Source organism: Glycine max, chromosome 8, assembly GCF_000004515.6.
Source record: "Glycine max cultivar Williams 82 chromosome 8, Glycine_max_v4.0, whole genome shotgun sequence".
NCBI lineage: Eukaryota > Viridiplantae > Streptophyta > Magnoliopsida > Fabales > Fabaceae > Glycine > Glycine max.
The window spans coordinates 1,533,662-1,552,594 of record NC_038244.2 but is presented as its reverse complement, the minus strand read 5'-3'; the positions used below and the strand labels follow the sequence as shown (position 1 = coordinate 1,552,594).

General features: G+C 33.8%; 2 protein-coding genes across 2 annotated transcripts; both read right to left on the bottom strand.

Annotated features, from left to right (window-relative positions):
• Positions 1–2,830: 2,830 nt before the first annotated feature.
• On the bottom strand, positions 2,831–3,790 carry LOC100527705 (LEA domain-containing protein). The gene has a single exon (NM_001249306.2). The coding sequence runs from the start codon at positions 3,658–3,660 to the stop codon at positions 2,980–2,982; it is 681 nt and encodes a 226-aa protein (NP_001236235.1). The 5' UTR covers positions 3,661–3,790; the 3' UTR covers positions 2,831–2,979.
• Positions 3,791–6,035: 2,245 nt separating this feature from the next.
• Positions 6,036–15,549, bottom strand: LOC100801077 (respiratory burst oxidase homolog protein A). The gene is made up of 14 exons (XM_003532947.5): positions 14,306–15,549; positions 13,931–14,090; positions 13,616–13,664; positions 12,933–13,046; positions 10,815–11,237; positions 9,344–9,730; positions 9,161–9,256; positions 8,751–8,866; positions 8,215–8,382; positions 7,940–8,099; positions 7,545–7,745; positions 7,277–7,405; positions 7,077–7,155; positions 6,036–6,855 (listed from the first exon to the last, which is right to left on the bottom strand). The coding sequence occupies exons 1-14, from the start codon at positions 14,937–14,939 to the stop codon at positions 6,746–6,748; spliced, it is 2,826 nt and encodes a 941-aa protein (XP_003532995.1). The 5' UTR covers positions 14,940–15,549; the 3' UTR covers positions 6,036–6,745.
• Between the last annotated feature and the right edge of the window lie 3,384 nt (positions 15,550–18,933).

The window sequence follows — 18,933 nt, the reverse complement described above, 5'->3', positions numbered from 1 at the left end:
CGAAAACCACCACCACCGCACCGTCCAACCCCTTCTCCTTCTTTCCCTTCATCCCCTCCCTCATCTGCTCCTTTACTTGCCCCCGCACCGTCACCTCCTTTGTCAAACTGCCTTCGGACTCCAACCCTTTCGTCGTCGTCGTCTACTACATCAGCCTCTATGTCGTCTGCCGCACCTACGACAACTACCACGTCGCCCAATCCATCCTTCACGGCTCCACTATCTCGATCGACGAGCGCGACGTCAACGTGGACGAGCGCTTCCGCGAGGAGCTATAGCAGATCCTCGTCCATCAGAGCATGACGCTATCGAGCGTCTTTGTTGGCGGCTTGTACATCGACGATGTTGATGAGGTGAGGAAGCTCTACGACAGAGGTGAATTGCATGAGCTTATTAGACGGTTGCCGAAGTCGTAGAGGAACATGTGCGATTTGTGCGAAGGGCTGAGATTTGTGGTTTGCGACGAGTGCAATGGAAACCACAAAGTATTTAGAGAGAAAAGTGGTGGATTCAGGAGTTGTTTGCCTTGCAATTCCAACGATTTGATTAGGTGTCTTGAGGTTCAGGTTCAGATTTGAGAATGGATTGAATGTCTTTGAAGGAAGGAGAAGGGGAAGAAGAGGAGAAGGGAAAGAAAGAGAAGGGGGGAAGGGGTTGGACAACGCAGTGGTGGCACGACATGGTCGACAATGGTGGCGTGGTGGTGGTGGTTTCCATTGGAGAAGGGGAAGAGGTGGAGAAAGGAAAGAATGTGATGACATGGTGTTGAGGTGTTAGTGAATAGGCACAATGATATAACACTCTGTCTGTTACGTTATCACTTAACAGAAGGGGACTAATGACAGGTAGTATAATGAAACGTAAAAAAATTTCAGGTACTTGGTTAGAAATAATGAATGTTAAGTAGTAATCTGAAAATCGCCTATATTTCAAGTATGAAAAACTTAATTAAGCCGAATACTTTATTGAGAGAAATATTTGGATGCACATGCATGACATACCTATATCATATTCATGCTATTGAATTTTACTATTAGCGGTAGCACTATCTGATCCGATTGGCCTGCCTGCAATTAGGATTAGTGGATTAAAAAAAAATCAATCCAAATAGAAATAGGTCTTTTTTTTGTGTGGTCCATTTAGTCTGAAAAGTCAAATGAACTAGGGTCGGACTCACTCATTAAACATAAAATAAGTGTCCATAAGAAGTGACAATTCCAAAGCGATATTATTAAGTTGAGTATTCATTAAACATAATTTAAATGACTTTGTCAATACTTATTAGGTGGAATAAATGCATAATTAATAATGTTTTGCTTTTGGAATTTTTTTAATATTTTTTTCTCCATAAAATCAATTATTTAACTTTTTTATTAATTTCTAAATTGGTTCGAATAGACCCTATGATCTGGCAATCCAACATAAGATTAGGCCTAAGAAATTCAAGTTTGGAAAAATATGGATCGAACTTAAATTGACCCATTTTCAATGTGACCTAATGGGTCGGGTCATACCCATCCAATTTGCCAACCCTAATTAGTGGAGTTGGTTCGACAGCGAGCACCAACTGAATAAGTATTAATATTAGTGTCTTCCTCGTACATATCATTAATCCATTTTATATTCGTTGTGTATATACAAATCAATTGTTTTATTTAACACATTATTAATTATTTTATTATTATTTTACAATATTTTTTATGATAAAAATAAGGAGAGATCGAAGACTTAATTGGATATATATATATATATATATATATATATATATATATATATATATATATATATATATATATATATATATATTTGCAAAAGAATAACGTAATAATTGTGAAACATATCATAGCTGTGCGACGAAATCAGTCAGTTGGCTAGAGAGAGAAGTATTGCATTCTTGTTTGGAGAGTGGAAGGAACAACAACCTGCATTGATCTCAACCCGGTAGGAATCCAATAGAGTGAAGCTGGACACAAACTTACGGAGCAGTGTACATAACAATTCCACTGGGAGTCCTCTGTATTATGACTGGTATGTGCATTATTTTATTGCTGTTATGAGACTTTTTATCGGTAAACCTCTCCGTTTAAATAATAGGAGAAGAAAGCAATTGGCTCCTTTTTTTAGAAGGGAATTGCTATTGGTCTCAATAAATTTTGTTATTGATTCCTATCATTTCTCAAAATTTTAAAATTACCCATTTCAAAATGTATTATGGAAAGAGGAAGAGGAGAATAAATGAATGAAGAAAGGAAATGTGGGAAAGGATAATTTGGTGCCAAGAACAATTTAGCCAATAGTAATACCTTTTTAAAAAGATATGTAATGGAAAACACAATTCATTTGAGTGTTAGGCTTGTGTTAGGCTTTGAAAATTAATTTAAGTGTTTTTTATAAGAAAAAAAACACAATTCAAAAATACTCCCTCCAGATTTAAATATAAACAAATTTAACTGTCAAACACATGCATTAAGGAATTCAGTTATTAATATTTAATTCAAAAAATCTTCCTAAAATAACCTTTATTTACTTGTAAAATAGGAATAAATAATTTACGAAAAATAAGATTTTATTAAATGAAAAACATAATAAGAATACTATCATTAAATTAAATGAAATAAAAATTAGTTAATATTTAATTATATTTAGATCTAATTTTTTTTTCTTCTTATATTTAGGTTTAGAGTAATACACTTTAATTATAAAGACGCTTTAATCAAGAGAAACTTCTTATAAAACTTAATAGAAAAACTAGGGACTAGAGTAATAGTTAACAACATTTACCAAACGATTAAGGAATGTTAACGAAAATTCAAACCATCTATAATCAGATACAGTTCAAGTGTACAATTTTCATCTGTAGATGAAACAGCACTGAGGAGAAACAAACAAGCTACAAGACCTGCTATTTTTCGCTAGATGGCAGAAAACTAGTACAATCCTAACAGTAACAGGTTTCACAAAAATAATATTAATTGCAACCTAAATATCAACGGTTCCAAGACAATTGTCACCATTTGTGACCAACCCAGTGGTGATGTTGTATCCAATGGTGCAATTAAGCTCAACCACAACCTTCCTCGGAAACATGTTGAGTATTTTCACCTTACCATCTATCCTGGTATAGCTGCTGATATTCAAAGATTGATCCCTGAGGTCAATATTCAAAGTTGGGATATCTAAAAGCTTCTTTGCCATAATCTCCAAGGTCGAGTTTACCCTTATGGTCCTTCTTGCCTTGGCCTTACCCGGTGGAGAAGTACCCTCACCTATTCCCATACCACCATAGTAAACAATGGTGGTAGTTTTTCCAAACCTGAGGGTAAAAGCGTTTGTGTTCTTTACAGAGATATCAGCAAGAAGTGTAACGTTGTTTGTGGCACCACTGTTTGCAAAAGTTCCACTTACAAGAGTAACCGAATTCATACTCACCTCGGGTTCTTTGACATTGTAAACGGTGAAGCCCAAGACTATGAGTACGACCACAAGTATCACGACAAGGGCAGTGAAGCAACCGCAGCACAACACGAACTTTCTTATGCGAATGATTTTCTGTTCGGATGTGTCTTGAAACTGATCATGATCTTCTTGTCTGCTGAAGTGGCTTGTTGATGATACGAATGGAGCTAAGGGCTTCATCTGCTGATCAGGGCTCTGAGCCATACCTGATTTTTGTGGTGGATGTGGAAAATTTAATTTAGTATGATATGGTCTTTTTGCTACTATACATTATGATTTATTAGTCATTGGGTGGTGGGTACTTGGATCAATTTCCATTATGTAACGTTTCCAGATGGTGGATTCTACATTGATAGCGATTACTCTATCTTAAGATGATTGGACAGTTAATTTTAGTTTTTAACTATAATATTTTTTTTGTTTTGAATACTAATTGTTAAGAATAGTCCCACATCGGGTAATTCATGAACATGATAAGTGCTTATATAGCTGGGTAGATCACCCCCTTACGAACCGATTTTTAAGGGGACCTTTCAAATGTCTATGCTGCTTACTAATACAAATATACAATGTGATATAATTGATAAATAATGTAATTTTTTAAAATACGTGAATTCAACTTTTATAGTTAGTAGAAAAATTTAATCCTTAAATGTCGAAAGATTAATCTTTAACTCATTAATGAAATGTCTGCATACCAAAAATATATATATAAAAGAAAAACTCTTTGTCTTGATCTTTAGTTAATTAAGGAATCATGGAGTCAGTCCATGGTTAATGTTTTCATGTACGCGTTTCCAGTATTTGCACGGCTTGATCGTTGACTAAATAGGGACTTGATTAAATTAAAGGCAAGGAAAATGATTAAATTTTATTTGAATTATCAATTAAGAATGAAGATGATGAGTTAAGATAAGTGACTTTGAAGGATTCTAGAAATAGCCGTGCGGGAAAAGACACACCCGACCACATTAGAATGAATATGAAATGCACTAATGCAGAATTTCGGATCAGCAAATGCGTTGTAACTAATTATAAAATTAGGCCAAGTTTCGTGCCACTACCGTATCGATTTTCGCCGATTGTGAATGTGACAATTAAAATATGTTTGATTTGGTCATGAAGACTTAGCTTTGGCATTTGGAATATAATTTTTTAACCCACAGGATTCTAATGTTGGCTATTCCCATAAAAATTTTCCTCACCGTTATATCCATCTGATTTCCCTTATTAGGTGAATCAGTCAAAGAGACCTGATAAATCGTTCTTCATAGACCAATTCTCATTTGCTTGTTTCTGTCAAAAAAACAAAATCCCCAATTCAGAAAAAAAGGTGGCACTGCTGAAGTAGAAAAAATAACAACCATTTTAGCCCATTGGGCTGGAAGATTACTCTAGATCCATAAATAGGGCTGGTTTTAGTTGTCCGTTTACTTTATCGTGGACCAAAACATAAATGTACTCATGTTCATAATCCTCTTGATGTGCCGCATCTTCCGGTCCTCAATTGCTCCACTGTATCAGTGATATTAAATAATAAAAATATTCCATATAATAGTATACGATTTGAACATTATTAATGTGTTTAATTTTTTTAATTGTCATAGATTCTCAAGCATCCAAATTACTTCCTCTGTTTTTATTTATGAATTAGGTCTTATAGAAAAGAATAAATACTACTTTTAATTTGGTTGCATGCAAATTACTTTCTGCATTATGCATTTTAATTTGGGTCTTATAGATAAGAAATGAAAAAATTAAAAATAAAAACTAATTATTTCTTAATAAATACTCCCTTCAGACTAAAATTAATTTGGGTCTTAACAAATACTACTTTTTTTTTTATCAAGAACTACAGTATTTTTAGTGCTTCAAATATATTTTTTTTGGTTTAAATTATAATTTCATAAGGTAATTCATATTTTAAAGGTTGCCAAGTCAACTTCTAATGATACGAGAGAGCAATACCAAACATCTTAAGAAATAATACTCAAGTTTTGCACATCCTCACACCACAATTTTTATACCCTTTTATATTCTTTCTTTTTCTTCTTATTATATATACGCATGAAAGGATGTTAAATAATCATTATTCAGTGCATATTTACACGAATTATGGATAGCGGGGTTTTCAATATTTTCGAAGTAAAAAAATATTTTCAATCTCCGTATACTATAACTATTTATTATCATCAATTTAGTACATTTTCAATGGCCCATAAAGTGTAATGTAAAATTTACAATAATAATAATCACCAACATATGTATGTTCTTTACAATTTGATTTTAGTTGACAATGAACAAACCCCTTCTCCATTATGCATTTGGACTTTATTTCATGCACATCCTTTTCAAACGTGGATTCAGATCGCATTCACTTAGGAGGTGTTTAAATCATATTCAAAGTCTTTGCCGAAAAAATTATACCCAAATGGAACCTTACTGAACAATTTTCATGGTGAAGCGTTCTATACGCTGAACAATAATGAGATTTTTTAATAGAGGTGGCTCCAGAAAATCCAGGATGGAATCAAATTCTTTTGATCTGGTTCTTAATATAAAAACTATGCGTAGATAGCTTTAACAAAAAAAGCATTGACCAGATGAGCACATTAAAATTTCACCGGCTCAATAGTTTAATTCGTGTTCATCACCAGTTTCCCAAATGTATATGATCAAATAAATAAATACAGATTAAAACTATTGGTCCCTTTGAAAAAAGAAAACGCTATACCAGTCTCATTTACATAGATATATATAACCCCCCATCCCCGTTAGGATCCAAGCAGAAGCAGAGGTGAGTCATTTGCTTAATTGCTTCACTCAGTTTTCTGGAACTCCTGGAATCCCTTCGAAGGAACTGAGTAAGTTACTCACTCTTAAAAAAGGCATCCCAATCCAATCCCATTTTTTAGTCCCCTTACCTTACCTCCTATTATCTTTTTCAAAAATGTCCACATCCAATTCACTGTGGATCTATCTGCCAATAATCGACGTGGCTCCACAATCAGGTAAACACCTCCAACGCAGCTGTATCGCACTCTAGGTGGTAGACGGTACCACTGCGCTTATCTCTTTAGTTATGTGGCCACATGTATACTGAAATGCCAAGCAATCTTGCTGGCTGTATGTACAATGCTTCACATCTATACAAAATGGTTTTAGTCGTTTAATACTTGAATATAATCGTATAATCTGGCCATGCCAAAAGTTGCTAAAATGACGTGCTTAAGTTGTGACGTGACCATGTTAACTTTAAATACAGTTGGGAGTGCTCCGTTCAAATTCCTTAGAAATGCTCCTTGTGGAACTCAAATTTAGTTGGACCCTTTTCATTGAACTCGAAGCAGAGCTTGCTAAGTTCTCTGGCCAAAACCGGTGCACCACAATAAAATACCCCTGAGCCGAATCATGATACTCATAATGTCAGTAAAAGGGAAAGAAAGAAAAAAAAGAATATTTTTGAGATACGTGTATAAAAGAATAGCATAAAAAAGTGACATAGAAATAAAATTGCATACAATGTCAAAGATTTACTAGAGATGTTCAAATGATGACACTATAAAAAGAAAAAAAAGTTTTAACGACTACCAAAATATGCTTGATGAAGACCAACTGACCTATTCGTCCATTACAGTGCTTGGAGCACATTTTAGAGAAAACCTTCTTCCAGTTAGGCCTAGCAAAATGAGTTCGCACCTGGTAGTAGAAATTCAAAGTAAAGCGAGGTTTTTAATTTTCTCACCCCCGACTTAGGCATTAAAATGGTGCAAACCATAGTGTATAATACATAAAAAAAAAACAAAACGTGAAGGCTTACTCTAGTGCCAGAAACAATGTCAACTCCATTTTTGGCATGGTTGAGTGCTTGCACCATGGTGATGAGAGCGGATCTGGCATCCCCTTCCTCGTATACACTAGTCAAGTAGTTGTGCATCTCAATGACACCCTGAAGTCCATAATTTGATGTTCAACATTAGCCATTGCAAATAATTCTTATTCATCTTGCAGCAGGGAAAAAGAATACTAAAAATCCTTCAGGAGGAAGTATCAATAAGATAAATAAATCTTCTGCAATAAATAATTACCCTTTGATCAAGCTCTGCTACTTCATTCATGACTCCTTTGAACCAATCAAAAGAGCCTTGCTCTCTTGTAACCCAGTAAAAATAAGCGTTGGTAGTCTTCAGTGTTTTCTTCCGTTTTGGCGCATTTTTATTAAGAGATGGTGAATCAGTAGTACTCCCAACACTAAGGTCTGAACCTCTACTTATATCAGAGATTGAATCCTGAATAGAAGTAACCCTGATTATTATATTTTGTCGTACTAAATTTACATACAGATGTTCAAATAATGATCAGCATAACAATTCGTATGCGACGCATCACACATCATAATTAAGCTATATATAACAGATTAACATGAACATGACTTTGTTATATGCATGCTCATTAATCAATACTATGTTGCGCTGGAACTCACCGCCATTTCCTCCATTTTGATGATGTTTTTGAGAAGATCTTTTAGAATGCTGATGAAAGGTGTTGCTCCTATCCCGAGACCGACAAGTAACAAAACATCATATTTTTTATAATCTTGCGCTGGCGCACCGTAAGGTCCATCTATCTTTAACTTCGGCAAACTGTTATCATTGGTTAACAATAAGTAAGCGGGAAATTCAGTATAAATTATTCGTCCCTACTCGCCGAGGACCAAAAATTAGAGGGCTAAACAGATATGGCAAGCGCAAGATGTACCTTTTCTTAGTTGTTTCATCAGCCCTGAGAAGCCCACTCTTCCCTGACACAGGTGGCTCACAGGCCTCAGAGAACACTCTTTTAAGTTCCTGTGTCCAATCACCCAGTTGCCGAATGTGAACACTCAGGTAGTCATCGCCAGGGGCTGAGGTAATAGAGAAAGGATGCCTGTCACGTATATAATGGCCCATGTTACTGTTAGATACCGATACTAATTGAGCAAAGATGACACAAGTTTCACTCTGAAACAAAATTGAGACTCCTAATTGTTCATAAAATGCGATAACACTTCATTTTCCCCTTCTTTTCTTGTTCAATATGCCTGAGCATGAGGGGTAGTATCCTTTCGATCTTTGTTTTATGGATACTAAAAAATGAAGACAGTGGTGGTTAATATTTCCCAATTTGGTATCGTTTTCCATAATTCTCTCAATTAAATCCATAAAAAAAAATTTCAAACAGTAAATCAAGCATAAAGTAAATTGTAACACCGCAACATGCAACATATTTATGTTAAAAATTAAAATGCAACTTACCACTCGAACGGAGAAACAGCAGGACACTGCACAAACATGTATTGTCCGCTCTTGTAGCGAAATTGAGGAGGCTTAGACATTTGCAATGTGAGAACATTTCCAGGATATATGGCAACCTATATATTTTCCATATTCAAAAAAGGGGGGGAAAAGATGTTAACATACTGTTTCAAATTAAATGACTACAATTTATAAGAAGTGATTGAATCAAGTGTCGCTTTTGAGGTTTTTGACTCCCAGTTCTAGCAGTTTTTAGTTTACATTTTATGACTCTTATGTCTGGATCTGAATGCTCACAATTAGCCCAGGCCAATTTTACTTAAGAGTAGTCAAGAAAAGTAATACAAGGATATTTTAAGTTGAAAACTAATTTAGAGCCTAATTCTGATCGGTTCAATTAATCTGCTCACCTTTCCAAGACGGACTGTATACAAACCAGAACGAAATAATCTGAGTATTCTCTCTGACGCATAAAGTAAAACAGGAACCGCAAGATACATCCATGTCTGAAAATGGAAACCAATGCGTACCGGTAAACAAAGCATTTGATAGATATTCTAAATAATTGAAATATGATACTAAAAAATATATACCGTTTTGTGGTACCATTTATGCACGAGGTAAAGCTTTATTCCGTGGATGATGAGGAGGACATAGACAATGACAAACAAATGGTGTGAATACCAGAAGGCATTGAAGCCAGTGAGCCTGCTAAACGGTTTAGGCAGCTTAATGAGATTTCTCCGGAACCATTTGGTAGCAAGTGTAAATGCTATTATCATAAGAAACACCATCAAAATTCCAGTCACACCCTCGACGCCTTTAACTAGGTCTACATAACTGGGTTTATGATCACCAAATACGCCTTTCAAATACTTTTCATAACGTTCTTCAGACGTACTTACAAGTCTTGGAAAATCACAAGCAAGGTGATCCCCGGCATGAAGTATAATACCAATCACGATGGCCCCGGCAATTGTCTGTAAGAATCAATAAGTAAAACTGGAAATCATATACCTAACTATTAGTGTACATAAGTTTAATTATTATGTTTCAGTTATCTTTTTCATTTGTGGCAGAAAACTTTTTTTTTCTTTTGCACTTCAAGTTTATTATATAGTTTTATATATCATCATTATATTTTTATGATCGTTTGATTCACACATTCATTAAACAATATAAGGCTTGGTATATAAGGTTTAATATAACTACATTACTAATTTATAAATGATTATGAGTGAAATCCACCTACTGTGATAATGGAATAGAAGGGAAAAGTTTGATTGACATCAAATTCTATTCAACATCTCATTAGGGAAAGAGATCAAAAAATAATAATAATAATAATAATAATAGATAGATAGATAGATCATAGATAGACAAACAAAAATAATAAATATTAATAAAGTATTTAATATACAAAAGTGACTATATCTTATCATTCCAAATAGAAATGTAATAACATAAAAAAATTGGAGATTACACATGATTTGACAAATTTCTCAATAGAATTACACTGTTTTGTGATTTAAATAAATGTTTTCCTTGATATATTATTTTTTAGAATAGTTTTTATTTGTTTTTAACATTTTAAATTATAAAAATATGTTATAAGGAGATTAGAAATAAATAAATAAAATTGAAATACAGTTGAAATAAAATTTACATTTTTTATAGATAAAAACATAAAGAATGATCAAATTATTTCAAAAATATTTTTTTTTTAGAATTATTCATCATCTCTATCATTTGAAAATGAGTGGTGATGATCAAGAATAATTCCTTGGAATATCTTAATTTTAAGTATTTTATTTATGTGTGTCCTCCATGTTTTAGGATAACCATTAATTGTAGTATTCACAAAAAAAAAAAAAAAACATTAATCTTAGCACCGAGCATTACATGTTTTTAAATTTACAAACACTTAAAAAAAAAAAAGAACAAATATGATATCACGATTTAGAGGACCAAAAATGAATTCGAAATACAGTTATTGGTGGCGCTCGCTATACTGTAAATAAATAGTCAATGCTTAATAAGTTCCGTGGTGGCATTAGTGCGTACCTTATGAAAGTTGATGTTGTCATCAAAAGGTACAACATAGCCCAGCTTGGTCGACCTGAGCCAAGTTATGGTGTTTCTGCACACGGGCAAGAGTATAAGTGCCATGTTGAACTTTAGAGTCTCAGCCGCACCTTTAGCCGTGAGAAGACAGTAACCCATGATCTGAAATGCATCTTTGTTCTTGTACTGAATAAACTTCCACGTGAACAGCCCAATCATTATGGAAACCCACAGTGTTAAAACCCAAAGTCTCCTCCAATTCTCTTGCAAATAGTAGACCAATCTGCGGCTCATTCTACGTATAGGACTTTTCTTCCTCAGCCCCTGTAGGTTCTGGCTCAAAGCTTGGCTTGTGTAGCTAAGAGCTTGGCTGTAGTTAAGGTACGTGTCCTTTTGTAAAAGAAGCGTCTCCAATTGCCATAGCTGCGATGATGACATAATGACCATCCATAATGCCGCAAAACTATCAGATATTAAATCGTGCAAAAGATATTTCAGCATGTCTACTATATGTATTATGAGCATTACAAGAGCAACACAGAATGCATCACGCGTGGATATATACGTGTTCAATAAGGTGTGTACGCCTAACTGGCGAAGAAGCCGAAAGGCCACTTGGCAACTGAAGCATGATGAAATAACGTGTACCTCAGAAAAAACACTCATCAGCAGGAATATGAATTCAGTGTCAATAATGTTGTTGGTCAGGGAGATATTAACCCCTCTTCCCTCTCCGCTCTTTCGCCCACGATATAAATTAGCTAAAGGCTAATATCATTGATCCTTTTTTAATTTACCTCCCAAAACACGTTTTTAAGTTCACAACTGAGAAAGGAATATTAAAAAATGAAATTACTCTATGAACAAGAATAATACTCCTTTTTTTTTTGGTAAATAACAAGAATGATACTCTTCCCACAAAAAAACATTTTCACAACATTTTTTTTTTACTTTTTATCTCTCTCCATCCACTCTGAAGACATGCCCAAAGACAAAAACCACTACTACTCAAAATTATAATTAATATCTTCTGGAAAAAAATGTCTTATTGATCAAAGAAATAATGAGGTCACTGTAATAATTTATATTAACCAGCACCGCGGCCGCTGCACTGCATGAACTGAGTTATTAGAAATAACAGCTTAATTATTATATTACGTACCTAGCTAGGGATAAAGTGGTCTGAATTTAAATTTGTTGACACGGCAAAAGAATGAAGAAATAAGATTGCATGTTAATGAGTGCACCCTATTAGTCTATTACTAATAATATTTTTTTACGTAATTAATGAAATGATGTTGTAAGTATATCAAATCAATTTTTTAAATTCAGCAAGCAAATTTTTACTTATAAGTTATAATATGCCTAATTTGTCTTTCTTTTTCTTTTTACCCTTGAAAACGGCTGAACTACACTAGGAAATTTCGGGTGACTTGTTCAATTCACAATTTGGTCCATTGTTGACTAATTAGATAAGTGCGGCCCTAGCCCAACACTGACTAAGCTAGGAAATTAATGTACACTAAGCTAACTAACAAACAAGCATCATCAACTAATTCATGTTTAAATGTACTTGTTAAAAATTAAAAAATAAACACACCATTTTTAACTAATTAATAAATTTAATTTTTTATTTAATATTTTTTTAAGAAACTCGTCAGTATTTGTTAAACAAATTTGCCTGTAAAAATTAAGTGCTGTTAAATTCGATATATAATTTTCTTTTTGTATTGATAATTACAAAAAAATACCTTATTATTTCTATATTGCATATTTTTAAAGATTTATAAAAAATAAAATAAAAACAAGTAAATTCTTTTATGTTTGGAATTGCGGGAGCAATTGTTCCCGTAATGTGCCAAGAAAACCTTATATAACAAGGAAAAGAAAAACTTATGTTTTTATTTTATTTTAGTAGACTTATGGAAATTATATAAAACAATAATGCTAAAGTAATGGATTATTCCTGTTCACCACGCAATACACATGCTACTCATTAATCGTCTGTATGTTTTCTTTATGAAAAGAAATAACATGAACACATTATTTTCACTATGTGTATGCATGTGTTGATAAATTTAATTAGAATATATTATGGAATATAAAAAGATTTCCCACCTCGATGTAGCCAAGTCCTTCGGGGTCCAACTCTTCCATGATTAGAGCTGCATATTCTTCAGCCTGTTCCTGCAATCTGGACAACCTATTTGCAGAAGCGCTTAACAGGATGATCTGAAAGCAATAGATAAGACAGGAATTGGTTAATTAAATATTTGATGTAAAAACTTTTTAAGTTTTAACTAAACATTACGTGTAAGAAAACAACTATATTGGGAACAAAAGAAAAACTTTAGCTTAAAATGACGACTACGCCCCCACCAACTCCACTGAAAACGTCTTCATTATAAATTCTAAGAATTTGGTAAAATCAGAAAAATGAAAGCGCTATATGTATGACAAAAGCCGAAAAAGTAAGACATAGTTCACTAACTCTTGAATATACGCCAACTAATTAATATTACGTTCTAGAACATGAGAAACATGGAATACGTGGGACCATTGAATATTGGAAGCAGTTAATTTAGTAAGCATTAAATTAAGCTCAACTAAACCAGCCTAATGTTGATTTATTAAACCTCAAGTGGACACCATCTAAGCAACGTATTGCGTCCATAATATGAAGAAGAATTAACAAATTAATTTAAAAATGAGAATTTAAATTAAAAATCAGTTGTACATACAAACATGAGGGATATAATTGCGGTTTGGATTTTGGAATATAAAATTAAAGTCTTCTATACCTCTTTCACCTCTTCTTCGGTGATTCTCCCATCTTCGTTCTTGTCCACCCTGTGAAGATGATTATGATTTATTTTAAATACAAAAGCACGTAATGATCATAATTGCATCACAACTTGCAAGCAAAGAAAACATCAACGCTTTAACGGACATTTAAATATTAAAGCAAATAAACGGTGACATTTGACAATGCTGTGTTTAATTTGTCATTAGGTGTCGCAGACTTAATTAAAGAACAAAAAGTAAACTTAGGAAGATTACTTATCATTAATTAAATTATTGAGCATCGATAACAACAATAATGACCGAATAATTACATGTCGAAGAAGATCTGGAGCCGCGAATCAAAACTTTGATCGGTAATTTGCGACCAGAATTCGAACAGTTCTTCCCTGCTGATTTTGTCAGTTCTCAACCTTCGTTTACGACTCAGAGCATCAAACAGTTCCAGAGCGAATTCCTTCGAATCCTTCATACCTTCGGAATAAATAAAAATTCAGATGCAACACACTTTAAGCTAACAAAAAAAAAAAACAGAAGCAAGAAGAAGAAAGAGTATATATACAAAGATGAAAGATCTAAACAGTTATTGAAAATTCAATGCAATGAAACAGGGAGGGAAAAGAAAGCACTATAGGATAACGAATCTAATGATTTAAACGAACAATGCGAGATTTGAAAAAGAAACGGACCTATGCATTGAGCGAAATCGGTGCGATTGAGAAAACCGTCCTTAGCAAGCCTATCGAAGTTGCTCTGCACCTCGTTCCACGCATCAACGCCATTGGACCTGTTGCTGATAAATTTCAGACCGCGAAGCGCTTTGTGCGCACCGGAGCGCGTGCGATCAAGCTGAGCTCGTTGTTTCCTGAGAGCGCGAGCCGCCAACGCCGTTTCAAATCCGGCGCCGGCGCCGTTCGGAGCAGAGGAAGACGAAAGCGCGCGCGAAGCATGGCCATGGCTCCACGAGAAGCGCCGCAGCTCCTGCGAGAACTGCCTGGCCTTCGCAACCGCCTCGGCTTTCAGCTCCTGCGAGAACTGCCGGAATCCTCTCGACGAGCTCCGACGTATAGTCGGAGACCTCGAAACCGACGCCGGAGTTTGATTTCCGCTGCCGGCGACGCTGTCGTCGATGCTAATGACGGAGGCTGGCTCGACGCTCCGGAGAACGATGGTGTCATCGTCTTGAAGATCGAGTGTCACCTCCACGAACTCCTCCGCGGCGGAGTTGGACTCAGTTCCCGGCGAAGTTCCGGCGCTGACGGTCGCTTTTCCCGGAACGCTGTCGGACGCCCATCGGCGCTCGTGTCTCGGAATACCATTCATTGATCAGTCAAAACGGCACAGACCAATGTACGGATGGGCGTTTAAGTCTCGAATTTATATTCCAAACGAAAAGGAATGTAAATTCGTTATGTAATGCTATTCGTGTTGCGTCGCTAAAGTGGACCAGTGGTTGAGCAGAGTTACGAGAACGATTTGTTGATAGAAGAAAAGCTTTGTTTGGAAACTGGATAATTCCAAGTTGAGTATTGAAGAGGAAAGAGAGAGGGATAACGCGTTCATAATCTATGAGAAAAGGACGTGAACGCACGCGTGAAGAGCTTAACTGTTGAGACTTGAGAATAGAAAGAGAATGCAAGAGGAATATTTTTGCTTTTGCAAAATAAAAAGGGAAGAGTAAGTGTATTTGTTAATGAGGGGGGACCTATATAATACGAGCGATTAAGAGGAGGAAAAGAAATTCATGGAAGAAAATAAGGGTGTATTGTTGAGTTAAATATTAGTAGTGTAGGATTTCGTAGTTAAATGTGGCTGTGGAAAGTAAAGTTGGGAGGGAGAAATAGAAAAGAAAGAGAAATGGTTGTGTATGACCACTAAAAGATGTTGGTGTTTCGTTTTTATTTAATAGTAGTTATGTTATGTGGCATGAGACGGTTGGAGTTGGAGTGGCTTGGTTTAAGAATTAAGACTAATTAAGAAGAAGTTGAGGGTGAAGGAGGAGACCTCTGTGCTGGGTCGGAAAACGAAAGGGAATATCTCTATTTTACGCCAGTGGGACCGCTGATTCCAGAGGTTTTCAGGGGACGCCAGGGATCACTTTTGTCAACTCCACGCACTATCCACTTCCTTTCACATTTTTTCACTCTTCTTTTTTTTAGTACATTGTTAACTCTAATATGTTATGAATTAGTATTAGTACATGTTTTTTTTTTCTGAGAATCTATCCAAAATACACATGCACAGTTCTGCAAGTTTATGTTTATTTTATCTTATAGTCCCAACATTCATCTTATCTAGAGATGTTAATTGGAGTCAGTTTATAATAAGCCACCATTTTTTATTTTTTTTGAAGAATAAGTCACCATATTTTCCAGTTTAGTTGATTTGCGCCAATTTAAATGTGGACTACGAATTCTTTACGGGCTGCGGCAGAAATAGACTAATCCATGAGGACATTTTGCTTAAGTTATTTCTCAATAGCATAAATGATGTAATTTTAATTTTTAATAATCTAATATTTATTAATAATCAAATAGTAGTATGCGCGCTCAATATAATAAATATGTTATTATATTGGGTGAAATAATTGTAAATTCTTTTTTTAAGGAAATTGTAAATTCTCAATCATTTCTATGAAATAATATTTGAAATAAGGTAAATGTAACTTTTCTTTTTTATTAAAAGTGTTTTTTGAATTCAGAAATTATCCCTATATTGAGTTGGGGCAATATGTCCTTTCCATAAATTTTAAAATATAAATATTCAGAAAATAAAATTTGAAACTCATTAAAAAAACATAAAAACACATTATACGTGAAAAAGAAAATAACATGATAAGATGTATTTTTTTATGTTTTTTTATGAGTTTCTATTTAAATGGCGTTATAAAATTTATTTACACTATCCATGATCATTAAACACTTTATTTGAATTAGTACTTTAATTAAGAAAATCTAATTACCAGAATAACACTTCTGTTTTCATTATAGTTTTCAAGTGTTGATGGAGTTACCATGGGTGCAAAAAACTCGTCCTAAGTTTCGTCCAAAACTTGCTAAAACCCCTAAACTAGTCGTCGTATGGGCATTACCTTGTATCAAGAGGTTGTCAATAATACACTATATGATACCTATGCATAAACCACATAATCATTAACCAATAATGACAAGTTAAATTCAAAATATGGTGAATTGAGCTTGTCAAAAACTTTGGTTTTTTCAAACTCAAACTACGTTTCTTTAATAGTGAAGGATTAATAACCCACTATAAGATCACTCTCATTGAATCAATCTAGTCATTCTTTAGGTTTGAAATGAGAACAAAAGAAGAAAAACCAACATAGTAGTCAAATTTTATCTCCGATGACGACAAATAATGGCCGACGTCTAATATTGTTGTAAAAGAAAAAGAGAGACAATGTTAATTAAGATATGAAAAATGCATCATAATATTGTAAACATTAGATCAATTTAAGAGTTATTATTTATGGTTCAGGGTAGATCACCGTAGGGTAGTTTAATTTATTGTAGCCATGGTCTTCTTTTTTATCTGATTATTTTAAATCTGATTATTTGTCTCCCATTATTACTTTCATCACAGGTTTAGTTGATTAATCCATCCACCGTGATTTTGTGAGCATGATTCTGCTAGTTTATTTTTCTTCCTGGTCTGATTATTTCAAGTATGATTCTTCTTCCTATCTGATTGGTTAATCCATCCACCATGATTCCGTGAGCATGATTTTCCACTTCTCATCCAATTGTAAATATATATATATATATATATATATATATATATATATATATTATATATATATATATATATATATATATATATATATATATATATATATATCATTAATTGTAACAGTACAATTATTTTGAGAATACACTTGATAACGACTATACATAGATATTTTTTTTTATTAAGTCATATAAAAAGTTGTTAGATTTCTTCTCTTTTATTACTTTTTTATGTGAATAATTAGAATTTTAATATTATTTAAATTTTTGTCCAGTAGGTATTTAAATTAATGAATTTATAGTGTTTTGGTATTATATTAGTTATAGAAATATAGAGTAAAACTTGAAAGAGAAATTAAAGATTCAAATAGTCTCGCTCAGCACGTCATACATGCTCAACGCGACACAGTTGCTTGACGGGCAAAACTGGCTTAGCGCAAAGAAGTCACATGAAGAAGTCTAATACATAAAGACATACTTAGTACGAGTCGCGTGCTAAGCGCGTGACCACTGACTCACTTGGTCAGTGCGTTGGTCACGCTTAGAGCAAGGTTGTGTAAAATTTAAGTTAATTACGCCTATAAAAAGAGGAGGAAAGAAAGAAAAACGCACACAAAATATGCACGAAACTAAAGCTTCCTATAAAGAGAAAAGGATAGGATTCGTGCAAGAATAGAGGAATTCAACCATTATGAGTCATTCTTTTTTCCATTTCTATTCTTTTTCTCTTCCCATCACCCTTTCACAATTATAAAATTTCTCATGACAATGAGAGATTAAACCTCATTGTTAAGAGCTTAACAACCAAACGTTCTTGATGTAAATATTTCCTACTATCTACTTAATGCTATTTTAATTACATTGTCTCTTTTTTGCACTTAATTTCATTGATTGTGGCTTGATCACCCATATTCATGGTATGTTTTAGGGTTCAGGCATTGAAAAATGTTATTCTCTTAGGAACTGGAGTAAAACATCTAAATAATTCAACTTTAGGGATATAATGATTTTATTTAGTCTGTTATACATTTTATTTATAATGCAATTTAATTGGTATATCTCTTAAGAGATTAAGAGAGAAATTAGATAAATTAAACTCTTTCATATGATGGATCATGGTTAGAGGCACGTGATTATTAGAATAATATTAAATAGAAAAAAATCACTAATATTACATCGAGAGTAATTTTGTTAAGCTAAGTCCCAATACCTCCATATTCTAAATCAATCTATGCTTCAAGTGTTTGTTTTCCTTCCCTTGCTTGTTTTAGATAGTTAGTTTAATTTTATGTCAATTCATTTTTATTGTTCCTTATTACAATTATTAGTTCATTTGTATAAATAAGATCTTTGTGGACTTAATATTGAGATAATTTGATCCACTTATCAATGAATTAACAATACTAATTACGGTGCAAAGACTAAACATGCATATATTACCACTGAAAACATGTTTCTCTCCCATTAGTTCTTATCTGATTACATATTGAATTAATTACTATATTTATCAACCGATTATTTTCAACATAAGCAAGCTCTAATTTTTTGTTAACATTTTTTTTTCATCATATTAT

Excerpts from the sequence above, each read along its gene's own strand:
- LOC100527705 (NM_001249306.2), bottom strand. The coding sequence starts at position 3,660 with ATGGCTCAGAGCCCTGATCAGCAGATGAAGCCCTTAGCTCCATTCGTA.
- LOC100801077 (XM_003532947.5), bottom strand. The coding sequence starts at position 14,939 with ATGAATGGTATTCCGAGACACGAGCGCCGATGGGCGTCCGACAGCGTT. Across the intron at positions 7,746-7,939 it reads TCAAAATGGAGGAAATGGCG|GATTCAATCTCTGATATAAG; the intron begins GTGAGTTCCAGC and ends ACTTCTATTCAG. Across the intron at positions 6,856-7,076 it reads GCACTGTAATGGACGAATAG|GGGTATTTTATTGTGGTGCA; the intron begins GTCAGTTGGTCT and ends GATTCGGCTCAG.